Source organism: Aotus nancymaae, unplaced genomic scaffold (assembly GCF_030222135.1).
Source record: "Aotus nancymaae isolate 86718 unplaced genomic scaffold, 86718_ANA_hifiasm-v0.15.2.pri h1tg000006l, whole genome shotgun sequence".
NCBI classification, from domain to species: Eukaryota; Metazoa; Chordata; class Mammalia; order Primates; family Aotidae; genus Aotus; species Aotus nancymaae.
In genome coordinates, this window is record NW_026988417.1 from 50,211,097 (window position 1) to 50,226,945 (window position 15,849).

General features: G+C 39.0%; 1 protein-coding gene across 8 annotated transcripts in view; it reads left to right on the forward strand.

The window, feature by feature from the left end:
* KIT (KIT proto-oncogene, receptor tyrosine kinase) overlaps positions 1-15,849 on the forward strand; it is an 82,438-nt gene that overhangs the window by 54,395 nt on the left and 12,194 nt on the right. For 4 of the 8 annotated variants that reach the window (XM_021670366.2, XM_012441166.3, XM_012441165.2 and 1 more), the window contains exons 8-13: positions 11,092-11,206; positions 13,348-13,541; positions 14,689-14,795; positions 14,884-15,010; positions 15,290-15,394; positions 15,478-15,588. In XM_021670366.2, coding sequence (XP_021526041.2) covers positions 11,092-11,206; positions 13,348-13,541; positions 14,689-14,795; positions 14,884-15,010; positions 15,290-15,394; positions 15,478-15,588 — 759 coding nt within the window. The remainder of the gene's footprint in view (positions 1-11,091; positions 11,207-13,347; positions 13,542-14,688; positions 14,796-14,883; positions 15,011-15,289; positions 15,395-15,477; positions 15,589-15,849) is intronic. The other 4 variants (XM_012441167.3, XM_064367211.1, XM_012441168.2 and 1 more) reach the window with 1 other exon arrangement.

Genomic DNA, 15,849 nt, shown 5'->3' on the forward strand with positions numbered 1-15,849 from the left:
AGTTTCTGTATTTTATCTCCTGTTAACCAGCAACAACAGATCGTGGGTGGGGCCCACTCCACAGTTTGAGAGCTCAACGGTTGGGAATTTTATAAAGCGGGTGCTTTGTGTTATGGCTGTTTCCCTGGCTTTAAGGCCAAAGGGGCATTTAGATGTGTCTCTTTTCCTTTTTTTTCATGCTTCCGTCTGCCAGTTGGTCATGAGATACGCACCTCAGGAAGATGTTTCTGACTTTTCTCTGATGGGGGCAAAATTGCTACTGTTTTACTTACCAGGCTAATTTGCCATTCCAGCAGGCTCAGTTTTAATCAGTGCTGCTGGTGAACCTATGCCTACTTGAAACTAGATAGGATATGCTATTAACCTTCCAAAAGGATCTCTTCTTGGATTCCCTGTTAGTAGGAGGCCTTTTCTGTATTTGAGGGTCTGGGTCTCTTATACCCACCCAGTACTTCCTGAGATCCCGCTCTATCTCACTGGAGATACAGGTGGGGATCATGTTGGTCCTGACCTCAAGTTAAGCTCTTCAGAAAATCTTTTCCTTGATGTCAGTTTGTTACAAATAGCAAACTGACAAAGGCGTTTATTTCACTTAACTAACATGTTAGATTTCTTGATTCCCAAATGTTTGGACAGAGGTAATGGCATTTATGTTTGAGCTTTAAACTGTCTATGAGGTGTGTCCCAGTTGTTCTTTACAGATATAGTTAGCTGATTTGTTGATTTTTTTTATTGAAAAAAATTCCAGTTAATGTAATTATGTGGTAGTATTTTTAAAAATATTATTTCAATCGTTTTTGGAGACCAGGTGGGTTTTAGTTACATAGATAAATTCTTTCATGGTGATTTCTGAGGTTTTGGTGCACCTGTCACTCAAGCAGAGTACACTGTACCCATGTGTAGTCTTTTATCCCTCACCCCCTCCCACCCTTCCAGGTCCCCAAAGTACATTCTATCATTCTCATTTTGCATCCTCATCGTTTAGCTCATGAGGTAGGATGTTTTTCAGGTTAAATTTTAAAATCAAAAGCTAAAATAATTTTACAATTTTAAACTTAGAATAGTTGTGGCCTTTTTGACATCAATTTTGACATCAATTTAGCTGAGCCAGTTACATACTGTAGGTGTGCTGTATGGTTTACTTTGTAAATAAGCTCAGTCTCAAGGACAAAATGGATTGTGTTCTGCAAAAATCAGAATTGATAAAAATGAGAATAATGAATGCATGGTGTTTGTTAGTGCAGAAATTCAGCCTACTTTTACTCTGTGACACTAATGCATAATTGCTTAATAGATTCATCTGCAAGAAATGCTAGTGAAAATCGTTAATTTGGCATGGTTAAATGTTTGGCGGTTGAAAAATCTATTTGTTTTGAAAATTCTAAATGTAAATTTCAGTATATTGAATGTGGGGGAGGGGCGTGTTTTAATTGCTTATATGGTAGACTTCTAAAAAACTGTGCTCTGACAATTTGTGTTAAGAAAACATGTATATAATATGTTAAGCTTGAAAAGGTTCTAATACTGTTTCTAACCTCTCTAATCAAGCCATGATTTACATGGGCCTGTTAAACTGACTCAGTGACATTTAAGGTAGTTTATAGTAGCCAAGAGCTATAACATGGTTGCCATCTTTGAGTAGAACTTCTAGTGGAAACTGATAGGAATTTTCATTTAAAAAACAAAGCAAAACCAAAAATTACTGATGATCTGAATTGAATTTGCATTATTCTAATTACTTTTGGAATTGCTTATCCAAGATGTGTATAGAAATCAAATTCTTAGTTCTGAAATGTTTGCTATCCTGCAGTGAAAATGGTGAGTTGATTTTCTTGCAGATGAAAATCAGGAAGAAAGTAGAATTTTAAAACCTTAACTCAAAGTGCTTTCTTAATAGGCATTACCCTTTCCAAAATTCTTGAAAATATTAGAAAAAATGACATTGTCAAGATGCTGTGGGTAGCTTCTGCTACTTATTTAGGAACCTATGGCCTCTTTGGTTATATTAAGTGTCACACAATAAGGCTTCTTGCCAGATCCAGGACAAATAAAAGGTCAAATATGCACTTTAATCCTAACGTATCCACTTGGCTTTTTTTCCCCACTCCATCTAGTATTTCTTGAATAAATAGCAAATTTTATAGTGGACTTAAAGGATAATCAGTAAAGTAAATATTTTGTAAATTTATTTTGGCTTTAATTTAAATACCCATGTGAATCCTGAAGTAATTTACATAATTGTAGAAAGAAATTATGACTGATGTGATAAACCAGATGCTTTTCAAACCTTTGGAATGATTTTAAGAAGGTCCAGTAACCTTAAAGTGGATAGTTCAAAACATGATCTGGTAGCATTTCCAGGACAGTATTATGCATTTAAAATATGAGGCAAATGGTATTTGAGGATCATAAACAGATCTCTCTCCCATCTTGAAGGCTTATCCTTTAATGACGAACTTCATGTAGTGCAGTGGGAGTTCTGTGATCCTCACGTGGTGGTGACAGGGAGGCAGACATTGGGAACTGAAGGGCTCCCCTTGCTTCATTAGCTGTACGTAGGATGCATTTAATGTTGAGCTAGCTTGGAAACCCAAATAACTGCTGAAGTGCACCAAATGAACTCAGAAGTCACCAGTTTCACTCCATTTATGGAAGGGTATTAACAGGGGGTTGAGAAACAATTTAAGGAAATGTTAAATAATGTATTATTTCTAAATCACTGCATCATATAATTAACATCCTGTCTGTTGTTAGTGATTACTTATAGGTCATACAGTATACCAAAATCAGCCAAAGCAATAAATCACCCAGAATAAGGCCTCTCAATGAGAAAGATCCCCTTTGACCATGTTCTCAGAGTCTGGGCTGCCTTTTATGTATTTTTGGTCATAGTTAAATCCAGTTATGGATGGCTGAACCAATTCCAGGGAGAAGCTCCTGCAGATAAAGCACATAGCCAGCTAGCTTTTGGCCAGCCAGAAGTGATCGCAGGTGGACTGTCAGTGCATTTGTGTTGCTGTAAAGGAATGCCTGAGGCTGGGTGATTTATTTGGCTCACAATTCTGCAGGCTGTAAGAAACAGCTGCTTCTGGTGAGGCCTTCAGGAAGCTTCCACTCACGGTGGAAGGGGAAGGAGAACAGCATCACATGGCAAGAGAGGAGGAAATAGAGAGGAGAAGGAGGGTGCCAGGCTGTTTTTAAAAATCGGACCTCCAAAGAACCAATAGTGCAAGAAGTCTCTCATTACTTCTAGGACAGCACCAAGCTAGTCAGGAAAGATCTGCCCCCATGACCCGGATACCTCCCATCAGGCCCCACCTCCAGTATTCAGGATCAGTTTTTAAACATGAGATTTGAAGGGAATAAATATTCAAACTGTATCATAGACCTGTGAAGCCAGCCATATAGATGGCTTCACCTGTTTGCCAGCTCTCTGGGTCGCCCACCTGGCTGGAATCTCCAAGTATCCTTATCCAGAGTAAAATAATAATGGCAGGCTTGCCTGCAAGAACTCAGAATTGGGCCTTAAGGCCCCCGTGCCCTTCAAGAAGATCTCATAAAACAAAGAGAGCAAAGTTACTAGAACTTCACCTTTTTTGGAAGATGGAAATGTCTTCCCACCACTTAACCAATTAACTTATTTAATAATAAACCTATTAGTTTATTTCCATTTTTTTTTAAATGGACCTTTCAAACACATGGGTATCCAAATCATACTTGTGTTACAGGCTACAAATTTTAAGACTTGCTGTTGATTTTTGCTTGAAAATCTTTGCTTTTCAGTGTCTTCCCCCATTAGGTGGATTCTATTAGAGTGACGACCTCTTATATTAAATATTGGAATTTTTAAACACTAAAGTGCTGAATAGAACTCCTTTTTGATTTATTTATTTGCTTTTGAAAGTTCTAAGTATGCAACAGTAACTGGAACATAACTTGGTTTGTGTGAACATTTGTATGCATATGTTTTTAAATTAAAACAATTTTTTATTACAAAAGCATGTGAAGGGTAGAACAATTAGGAAATGTAAATAAGCAAAAATAAAAATCAAGTTTTAAGTTTATTTTTACTTTTTATGTCTATTTACATTTTATAGATTATCATTACTAATATTCCTTATTATATATATTCCTCCAGACCATTAATTTTTTTTTATAAAAATGAGGTCATATTGCTTTCTAACTTGGATTTTTGATGTTGCATAAAAGCGTTGTGAATATCTTCTGTAACATCATTTGGTAGCTCAGTGTATGGATCTTTCATAATTTCTCTAGCCCGTGCCTGATGCAGTTTCGAGACATCCAGGATTGAGGCAGGACTCTGCAATGATGTGACTGAATTTTAAAAGAAATCTGCCAGATGATTATTTAAAGTTTATAATTATCTTGTTTAATCTCTAATGAGTGACCTTGCTTAGGTGGCTGGAAGTTAATAAGGTTATCATCTGGCGTTATCTTTCATGCTCTGTCTTCAACATGTGATATGGCAGATACACTGTGCTGGCTTCCAGGACAGTTCTAAACTAAAGGGAATAATTTTCAGATCTTCTTAGTGTGGTAGCTAATCTATGTAAAAATCACTGCTTGTCTTTTCACATTAATCTTTTTATAGATAATGTGTGTTCATTTGAGATATCTGACAGTGTTTGAACTGTGTTTTTATTTTCTCTTCCTGAACTTGAAATGAGTTTTTGTTCTCAAATTGCTCGGGAATTATGAATGTTGTTTTTGATGTGACACTCTAATATCTCTTTCTCCTTATGAAGAGTATCTCTGTGGAGGCACGAATTGTTATAGATGTTTAAATTGGAAACAAAAAGATAATGGCAACCTACTTTTAAAGTAGAACTTGATTCTCTTCTATTCTAAAAAAATTTAACAGAAGTAGCTCTGAACGTAGCCAGACATCTTTCTCTCCTCAGAGGTTGGCGTCATCACTGTTCCTCCCTCTCTCATAGGAAAGTTGGTCTGGTGGGTGTTTTGCTAAATGGGCCTTGATATAAACACTGCACCTGTAAGAGAACCAGGTAACCTGTCTGGATCCATAGCCCTTGGTTGCCCCAGTTTGTGTGGTTTGGCCATTTTTTTATATTGATGGTGGAAAAGTTAGGTGTGTAGCCATGTAAACTTCTGCTGGAATTGACTCTAAACTTGGATACACAGACCTTGCTAAAAGCAGTAAGAGTAGTCCCTTTTATATTGTGGACTCGCACTCTGTGGAGATTTTCTTTTCTATTGAGCCATTTGTTTTTACATCACATTAGCCTCCTTCATTTACGGATGTATGCAAGATCACCTGTAATATAGGGAAATTTAAATTAATGCAAGAATGGAGACATAATGTTTCCAGGGGCATTCTGTCAATACCCTTCTCCTCCACTTCTGAATTATGTGGCAAAATGAATTAGCTACTTTTCCAGAGTAGGAAGAAAGAGCCTTTTGTCCCATGCCTGCACTCCTCAGCACCAAGCAGGGTGGCATTGTGATGTGTGTACAGGACTTCCTCTCCACGGCTAGGTGATACAGCAATGGTGCTCCTGTAAATTGAGCAGTGATTCTGGCTCAAGAAGTCTCTCTCCAAGTAGTTTCATCATTTTTCAACGTAATCTCATGATGGAGATAGCTTTTTGATGGCTGTTTAGAACAAGGTAGAACTATAGCCTGCTGGCCAAAATTGGCCTGTAGCCTGTTTTTTTTTTGTTGTTGTTGTTTGTTTGTTTGTTTGCTTTTCAGACAGAATCTTGCTCTGTTGCTTAAACTGTAGTCCAGTGGCACAATATTGGGCTCACTTCAACCTCTACTTCCCAGGTTCAAGCAATTCTCCTGCCTCTGCCTCCCTAGTAGCTGAGATTACAGGCACCCACCACCATGCCTGGCTTATTTTTGTATTTTTAGTAGAGATGGGGTTTCACCATGTTGGCTAGGCTGGTCTCTAACGCCTGACCTCAAATGATCCTCCTGCCTTGGCCTCCCAAAGTGCTGGGATTACAGGTGTGAGCCGCTGTACCCGGCCTGTAGTCTGCTTTTGAATAGCTCACGAACTAAGAATGTTTTTGAATTTATTTTTAAATGGTTGGGAAAAAAAAACAAGAGATTTCATGAGTCATGAGAATACAACTCAAATGTCAGTGTCCACAAGGAAAGTTTTATTGGTAACAGCCATGCCTGTTTGATTATAGAATGTCTGTGGGCACATTTGTACTACTTCAGCTCTGCAGCTGAATTGCAGGAAAGACTCTTATGGCCCACAAATTTAAAATATTTACCTGAAATATTTATCTCGCCCTTTATGGTAAAAATTTGCTGACCCCTTGTTGAGAACATCCCTTCATTAAGAGAATGATTTTCTTCTTTTTAAAATGACAGTCACCATTAAAAATAAATGGATACAGGAGATTGTAGTTGAAATTCTATTTTGTTTGTTAAATAAACTTCTGTTAAAGTGTCCATATGCCAATTTCTGGAGTATCTTTAAGAATGTATAAGACATAATGTATGTCCAAAATATCTATTCTGGGAATTTTTTAAAAAGTGTAATACTCCTTTTATAAATAAAGTTGGGTTATTTTTATACTCCAATTTTAGCTGACTTAATTTTCTTTATTATTAATGGTGTTATGGCACAAGTGTAGGTTTTACGCAGACCAAAACCAGGATAGTGACAAATTACAGAAAAGCATTGTTTCATTACCATTAAACACCAGCAGACCTTGAATTTTAAAAACAAATTCATCCTTCTGATCCCTCTTCACTTAGTCTTTTATTATTTGGAGACGTAAGTGTTTGTGTTTTTTGTCCTGCTGATTATAAAGTGTGGGCAAATGTGCCTTTATAGCAGAAGTTGGTTAAAGTGGCTGGGATAAGAGAAGTCTACTCAAAAATGCCTCCCCGCATTTAGTTGAAGAAAGACCACTTGCGTGTGTACTGCCTTTCAGCCACCAGCCTGGCTTTGTTGTCTTTACCATGTTCTTAAAAATTCATTTTGTTCTTGCTTTCCTCATGGACCTGATGGTGATGAAAAGGAATATTTTCCAAGATCACAAATCTGTGGGGTAAATCAATGGATGTGTAGGATTTTTAATTGCATGAGCAAAAAATTCTCAGTAGAGTTACAAGCATCTGAAATCTGCCTACAAGCTGATCGGTGTTATTGGAGATATCAGAATGACTCAGGTCCACAATGTTTTTAAAGGCGAAAAGGCTGTTTTTTTTAATCACCGCAGGAAATGCGTAACTTATACACCTCTTAGGCTTATCTAAACCTCCAACTTGGGAGGAATTAGGGAATGTGTCATTTGCTATACTGCTTATTGCAGAATATCTAAGAAGCCACAGCTCAGATTTAACCTGGAGAACTGTGGAGAGTTATGTATCTTTAAAGGCAAGATGTATATTTAATGCCAAACACGGTGCATTGAGGCACTTACCAAATGCAGATGAGCCCAAATTTTCATTTTTAGGAATTAGATTTCTACCTGGCTCATTCTTTATGCATTAAACATTTTCATAATGCAACTTGCCATGTACAGCTCCTGCTGTACTAGTGTGTCTCATTCTTTTCAGAAGCAGGTATCTTAGCATCAACATTAGGGAAAGGGCTGGACAGAGGTGAGGCAAGAAAGGCACCTAGGATGTGAAATGTAAGGAGGGCCTCACTCACAGGTACCAACTCATAGGTCCTTTAGGGTGAGTGCCTTATTTTTATGCCCTGGGTGCTTCTCTTGCCTCACTCTAGTCCTGGCCCTGATCAGGGTTCTTTAAAGGCCCTTTTTAAAAAATACATTGCTGGGTCATATCCTCAGCTTACCAGATCTCTGGAGGTGGGGCCCAGGAATGTGCATTTAACCTCTCCCTTAGTGGGTCTGAGGCATATTGAAGATTTAGGCGCCTCTGTGAGCTTGGTTGGCCAACCTAAGGCCAACAGGACAAAAGCTGCTCAATTAGCCTCAGGTTATGACCCACCTGGGATAGGAGCTTAACAAAAGTGCTTAATTAACCGGCACGCGGGAACAAATAGGCCAGCCAGACCACACCGCTGCCAGCCATGGCTGTTGTATAACTGCTACCAGGTGTCACGCTAGAAGGCTTGGATGTTAGAGCACACTTGTAACCAAAGCTAAGTGGAATTGATTATGTAATTTTGAGCTGTTCCAATTTTTTAATTAAAAAATGTTTTATAGGTTCACTACCTGTTCATTGCAAAATAAAATTAAAAATAAAAGAATAAAGTAGAAACTTTTCATAACCCTACTGCCCAGAGATAAACATTGTTCACATCTTCTTAAGGTGTCCTTTCAGCCTTTTTCCCCCACTATTGAGTTAATATTTAATTCCACTAAGAATTTCCCATGTAGCATTATGAGCATTTGGAAGTATGCGTGTAAAGGGAATATAGGTATGAGGACATCTGTTTTATGAACTTAGCTCCTATTTGAGTCCTATTCAGTTATCTCTACCATCTTTGTGTAGACTGGTCCCACTCATCATTCATCTCAATGTTATAAAAAATTCATGTAGTCAGGCACTTGGATTTCTTATCATGGCTCTCTTTTGCAAAAATAATAGAAATAGTGCCCTATTTATGAAAGTCACGTTTAGGCTGTTCTCACAGGTCTCTTCTTGTGACTCTATAATTGAATGCCTTTGGAATCTTAGAGACTTGTTTCTTTGGGTGGGGTCTTCATCATTCAGCCTTGCTGTGGGTCACACTGAGCTAGGAGTCACAGGTATAGTCAACAGTAAGATGTGGTTCCTGCCCTTGAGAACACTGAGCCTGATGGAGGAGGCAGACCAAGATCTTGCCTACTAGCATCAGATGTTCTTAAATCCTTTGGGAATAAAGAAAGAAGAGAGACCAACCTACTTGGCATCAGAGTTGAGGCTTGCTTGGAAAAGGAGGTGACACTTAAACTGAATCCAGAGACCCACAGTATGACACCTAGAGTCCCCAGCAAATAGCATTCTCCCAAGGGTCCGCTGATTTTTTGTGTTGTGTCCTACTTTTCAGCCCAATCACACAGTTGCCCATGATAATTAAATGAAACTTGCCAGATGGATGCTTTTACAAGACGATGGCTTGCCTTCTTGCTCTATTTGTGAAAGCTGGCATTGGATCCGAACTCTCAAGGATACCCCTACCTTGAGATTGTTTTGGAGAGTTGCTCTTTTGTTTGCATTAGCCAAATGGCCTGCTCATCAGCAGGGCCAGGTTGAGTGACAGGTGGGTGTGTCATGCATGTGGATACTCTGATCTCTGCCAACTCGTTTGCCTCCAGGGAGGTGAGGTGCTGAGAGGTTGTTCTACAAAGATGTCATTTATCAGTGTTACCTTCCTTTGGGGAAATAAACTTCCTAAGCTTCTGATCTGTCAGTCTTTCCTTCTCACTGCATATATTTTCCCTATCAGTTGCAACATAATTGATGTTGAATTCCCTGCGCATTGGGTTAAAATATACACATTATCAGACTATTTTAAAGAAGCAATTTTTAGACTATTTAGAGTGGCAAATACAGCTCACTTTATTTCTAGTGAAATTGATTACCCAAGAAAAATAGATATTCTGATTGTAAAAGAATAACTCAGTAATAATAATTAACAATAATTTTTTTTGAGGCGGAGTCCCACTGTGTCACTCAGGCTCGGAGTGCAGTGGTGTTATCCCTGCTCACTGCAACCTCTGCCTCCCAGGTTCAAGTGATCCTCCTGCCTCAGCCTACTAAGTATCTGGGACTACAGGCACATGCCACCGTGCCTGGCTAATTTTTGTGTCTTTAGAGATGTGGTTTAACCATGTTGCCCAGGCTAATCTCAAACTCCTGATGTCAGGTAATCCACTGCCTCAACCTCCCAAAATGCTGAGATTATACATGTGAGCCACCGCGCAGCAATAATGATAATAAATTGTTTCATTTCTATAAATCATTCTTAGCTCTCTGTATGCTCCGTCTCATTTAATTGTCTCAACATCCCTATAAGATGGACACAGTTATTATTCCCATTTATACATGAGGAAAGAAAAATTTAGAGAGAGATTCAGAAATACTCAGGGCCAAATAACTGAGAAATTTAAGAGCTGGTATTCGGATCTGTCCACTATTCATGGGGCTCCTGTAATTCTGTGCTTAGACTTGGCGCAGTCAATGCTCTACTTCCAAGTACAGGGTGAGTGTGTCACCATCTCTGCCATCCTGATGCTTCTGTTGAGCTTACTTATTCTCAAAGGGTTAGAATCCTTCAGATGTATTGCCATCAGAACCACTGAGAATAAATGCATCTTCCTTTTACTTTGTAAGTAACTTCAAAAATTAGAAATTCTTGAGTATCAGCTGGTTATTGTAGTTACCCAGAAATACCAAATTAGAGCATTTCTGCTGTTACAGTGAATATATTCAGATTCATAGACATATATTTGTATATTCAGGTTCATATATATACAGATAGATAAATCTCACGCTGGTTTTCTCTTCTAGTTTTCTGTTCATGTTTTGCATTTGAAAGATTTGGAGTGAAGCCCATATCTTATTTTACTCTTTATGTGCTAGCTTCCCTGTAAATAGAATGATTCAGCTTCTAACCAGCACCACCCTTCTACCCCGCCAAAGGAGAAAATTGCTGAAAGAGCGAGAGAGTGGGGCTTATCTTCTCCTCTAACTCCTAATTTCATCCATTCCAGTTCCCACAATAACTTGAAATTCCTAGGGCAGGTACAGTCACTTGAAATCCCATTTGCAGGAATCCTTTAAAGTGACTTTTCCATATAGAACACTTTCAAGTCCTAGAGTCTTGATTAGAAGCAGTCTCTCAGATCCCCACTCCCTGAAAGCAGAAACCCTGCAGGTGGCCCTGCGACCTCTGCCTCAGCCGTCCCCTCTGGAGCTGGGCCGCTGCTTCTGGGAAACCTGTTCTGGGTTGGACCCTGACAGCCACCTCGTTGTACCTTCTACTCCCTGGTTCAGAGTCTGCACTTTGAATGTGCACCCTCAGGCTCCTCAGCAGCCTCAGGAAGGTTGTAAGGATTAGAGAGGGAGTGAAGTGAATGTTGCTAAGGTTTTTCAGCACTCTGACATATGGCCACTTCTGTTTTCCTGCAGCAAAACCAGAAATCCTGACTTACGACAGGCTCATGAATGGCATGCTCCAATGTGTGGCAGCAGGATTCCCAGAGCCCACAATAGATTGGTATTTTTGTCCAGGAACTGAGCAGAGGTGAGAGGATTATTTTTGGCACTGCTTATAATGCAGAGGGGAAGGGCTGCAATTCAGTTGAATTTCAAATAGGTTTTCTGATTTTTTTTTTTTTTATAAAGCTTTGTTTTGATTATTGGGTTTTTTTTTTTCCTAGCCATGTGGCTTTTTAGAGGGGATAATTGCTGTATTTTTCTTGGTAGACATTAATTTTGTTTGCTGAAAAATGATTACTGAATGACTTCTCTGTTTTGGTGGTTATCTTTCTGGATTTATCATGCAATTTCTAGCCTGCAGGTAGATAAAGCAATTTTGCAGGACAGAGTAATTAGATTTCCATTCTATACACAGGAGGTAATGTGTGTGGGAAATGTGACTGTAGTTATCATGAAAAAATTACCTCAGTAGTTAATTGCCAAGTTACCAAAAAGTAATGATCGCACAATTACAACATACATATGGTGTTTGCAAGCGACCGCTTTTAAAAAGGATTTCTTCTTGATTAGGTGCCCAGCCCCTGAACAGAGAACATCTGGCATGGTGCTGCTTGCCCCTCACCATCCGCACTTAGCCTCAAGTTGTCCTTTTGCATTACCTGAAGACGAAAATGGGGTCACCACAGCTGTTTTTATCCATCAGTTTCTATTTTATGCTCAGGCTTTAAAAGCCCAGGTTAACCTCACAATTAAATAGTCAGTATGATCACGGAAATTTTATTTTTCATGGAATAAGCCACTTTATCACAACAAGTTGGAAGGGGTTATATCAGATTGCTGTTTTCAGCTGGGTTTTAGGAGCGTATTTTCTTTTGGGGTCTCCTTTTCAAGGCCCCTGGGAGGAGCGGCCGCAGTGGAAGCAAGCCCTGTAGTTATAGGCATTCATTTAGCAGTTATACAGGGAGTGGCGAGTGGGTATCAGACACTATTCTAATGGATAGAACACACCCGAGTCTCTCTGCCTTTATATTCTAGTTCAATCTTTTGGCTTCCCTGGGCCACATCAGAGGAAGACCACTGTCTTAGGCCACACATGAAAGGCAGTAACACTAATGATAGCTGATGAGCCAAAAAAAAAAAAAAAAATTGCAAAAATTCTTATAAGGTTTTAAGGTTTATGAATTTATATTAGGTCACATTCAAAGCCATCCTGGGCCACATGCGGGCTGCAGGTTGGAAAAGCTTGTTCTAGTGGGTAGAGACACATAATAGATCGAATAAACAATGAATGTAGGTAGGTGTTAAGGGGAACAGGGAATAGCTAGCTGTCTAGAATAGGAAAGTCAGGGTCTGGCTTATGGAAAGGATCCCTCATAGTGGTGGTCTCAGCCACCTGCAGTACAACCAGGCCTTCCTGCTTAGAACTCAAACTTTGGTCCTCACTTTGACTATTTCCTGGTTTGCCTCCTTGAATTTTTTTTTTTTTTTTTTTTTTGTAAGGAGTCTTGCTCTGTTGCCCAGGCTGGAGTGCAATGAAGTGATCTTGGTTCATTGCAACCTCTGCCTCCTGGGTTCAAGTGATTCCCCTGCCTCAGCCTCCTGAGTAACTGGAATTACAGGTGCCTGCCACCATGCCCAGCTAACTCTTTTCAGTAGAGATGGGATTTTGCCATGTTGTCCAGGCTGGTCTTGAACTCCTGACCTCAGGTGATCCGCCTGCCTTGGTCTCCTGAAGTGCTGGGATTACAGGTGTGAGCTACCATTTCTGGCCCCATGAAGATTTTTTTATGCTTTCCTCCTCTGTGCTATTTCTTTTCAACCATTCATGTATCTTTTGAAACTTGTTTATTTTAGGGATCTACTGTGTACCAGCATATATGCCTGCCATTTTATTGAATTCCTTTCCAATCCTTTCAGTAACCCTTTGCAATGGGTATTACCATCCCCATTTTACAGTTGTAGAAACTCAGTCTTGGTGGGGGTTAAAGCAACTCGTCAGGATTCAAACCCACATCTGACTCCAAAGCTTCCTCTCCCCTTTCTTTTCTTCCATGGTGCTTTTTTTCACTCACTAAGTCACCAAAGTGCTTATTCCTCATCAGACACTTGTAAAAGGACGTTTTCTGTTGATTATGAACCTCTAACTTTGTTTGAAAAGTATGCCACATCCCAAGGGTTTATTTGTTTTCCTAGAGTAAGCCTGGGCTTTTGTTTTTTCCTCTTTAGATGCTCTGCTCCTGTACTGCCAGTGGATGTGCAGATACAAAACACATCTGGGCCACCATTTGGAAAACTAGTGGTTCAGAGCTCTATAGATTCTAGTGCATTCAAGCACAATGGCACGGTTGAATGTAAGGCTTACAACGATGTGGGCAAGACTTCTGCCTATTTTAACTTTGCATTTAAAGGTAACAACAAAGGTATATTTCTTTTTAATCCAATTTAAGGGGATGTTTAGGCTCTGTCCACCATATCTGTCATGATTTTAAGTTCATTCCAACATTGACCATGTCATGTCTGGTAATACGTACATCGCACCATACCGTCATCAAACCCGCTATGTTTCATTTTGTACTAGTGTGTTAATAAAGTATATGCTTTTACCAGAGTAATTTTAACCATGCTACTTTATATATTTTATATGTTTGTCTCTATTATATAGTTAGTTGTAAATTTCAATTGTCTCCATTAAAAAGGGGTAGAGAAAGCAAATGGGGGAATATATTTACCTTACACCCAAACAAATTGGAACAATCTAAAATTTAATTTCAGTTATTTAAAATGAATTATTTTAATACTTTGCCAGACACTGCATCCAGAAATTAACACTGCCTTTATGAGGTCATGTTAACAACTTATTTCTTTAAAATACTTAAAATTTGATTCATGTGTGACTAACTGTCTTAAATAATTTAAATGATCCTTGTGGACAAATTGATGAATTGGTACAAAGTAAGAAACAAAGAGACTGGGCCCTTACTTTTTAGGCCTTCTTGGGGTTTTGTTTTTTTTGAGTTGGCAAAGACTAGTGCCAAAAAGTGGCATATTTTCCCAGGTTTTGAGTAATGAGGGGAAGAATCTTCCATTGTTCTACATCATCGATTTTTTCAGACAGGGCAATGAAAAGAATACCTTAAAAATGTTTTTTGTGGTTGTGAAAGATGTTCATGCTCAGTGTAGAAAATATGGAAAATACAGGAAAGCGTAAAGAAGAAAATATAAACCGTCTATAAAGGAAGCTTCTTTTTAAAGTTGTACAAGGCAGAAATTTGATTGAAGTACAAAGTGCATTCAGATGTTGCTTTTCATTGAAAAACAGCATAAATTATTCCTGTTCTACGGAAATCTCAACTTTTACTCTTCAATATTCTGGTTTCAAGTTATATTTTTAAAGATTCATTTGAATAACAAGAGTACAATATAACAAAGGTGGGGCTCTGAGACTCACACAGCTTTGTATCTTGCCATGGACTGTGAGCGGGGAGGTGGGTCGATTTGGGAGTGCGTGGCTATGGCAGAGATCCCATCCTGCCAATAGTTTGTGATTCCACATTTCTCTCATTTTAGAGCAAATCCAACCCCACACCCTGTTCACTCCTTTGCTGATTGGTTTCGTAATCGTAGCTGGCATGATGTGCATTATTGTGATGATTCTGACCTACAAATATTTACAGGTAACCATTTATTTGTTCTCTCTGCAGAGTGCTCTAATGACTGAGACAGTAACTAAAAGGTGATCTGTCTTTGCCTTTCTCCACACAGAAACCCATGTATGAAGTACAGTGGAAGGTTGTTGAGGAGATAAATGGAAATAATTATGTTTACATAGACCCAACACAACTTCCTTATGATCACAAATGGGAGTTTCCCAGAAACAGACTGAGTTTTGGTCAGTATGAAACAGGGGTTTTCCATGTCACCTTTTTGGGTACTTATAACAGTGAATTTAAGGAACTCCAGTGGCTTCATTTGTTTTGTTCCACCTGAAACAATGAGTTTTCTGTGAAATTGCACCCCCTCTGATAGGTTTGGCATAGAGAACAGTATAGGAAAATGTCTCTAGACAAAATTGTCCTTAATTCCTTAATTGATTTTGAAACTACACAAATGGTCCTTCAGGTCCACCACCGGCACCACCACCACTTACCTTGTTGTCTTCTTCCTACAGGGAAAACCCTGGGTGCTGGTGCTTTCGGGAAGGTTGTTGAGGCAACTGCTTATGGCTTAATTAAGTCGGACACGGCCATGACTGTCGCTGTAAAGATGCTCAAACGTAAGTTCCTGTATGGTACTGCATGCACTTGACGTGAGTTTGCCAAATGTGCTTTTTGCTAAAATGCATGTTTCCAATTTTAGCAAGTGCGCATTTAACAGAACGGGAAGCCCTCATGTCTGAACTCAAAGTCTTGAGTTACCTTGGTAATCATATGAATATTGTGAATCTTCTTGGAGCCTGCACCATTGGAGGTAAAGCTATGTCCAAATTGCCTTTTTTTGTTAAGTTATCCAAAGATGGCATTTTAATATGATTTTGACAATGCTGGATTATAAATTGCTGGAAGACTTTTACCCAGACTGTTGTTCTCTCTTGCTAGATTTTGTTTTCCTTAATGTTCTTAAGAATGCAGATTTTAATTTTATTATTATGGGGTAGAACAGCCCAGGACATACACCAGTTACTGTCGTGTTTGTAACATCAACAACATTGGCTTCTTGAGTAGCTCATCC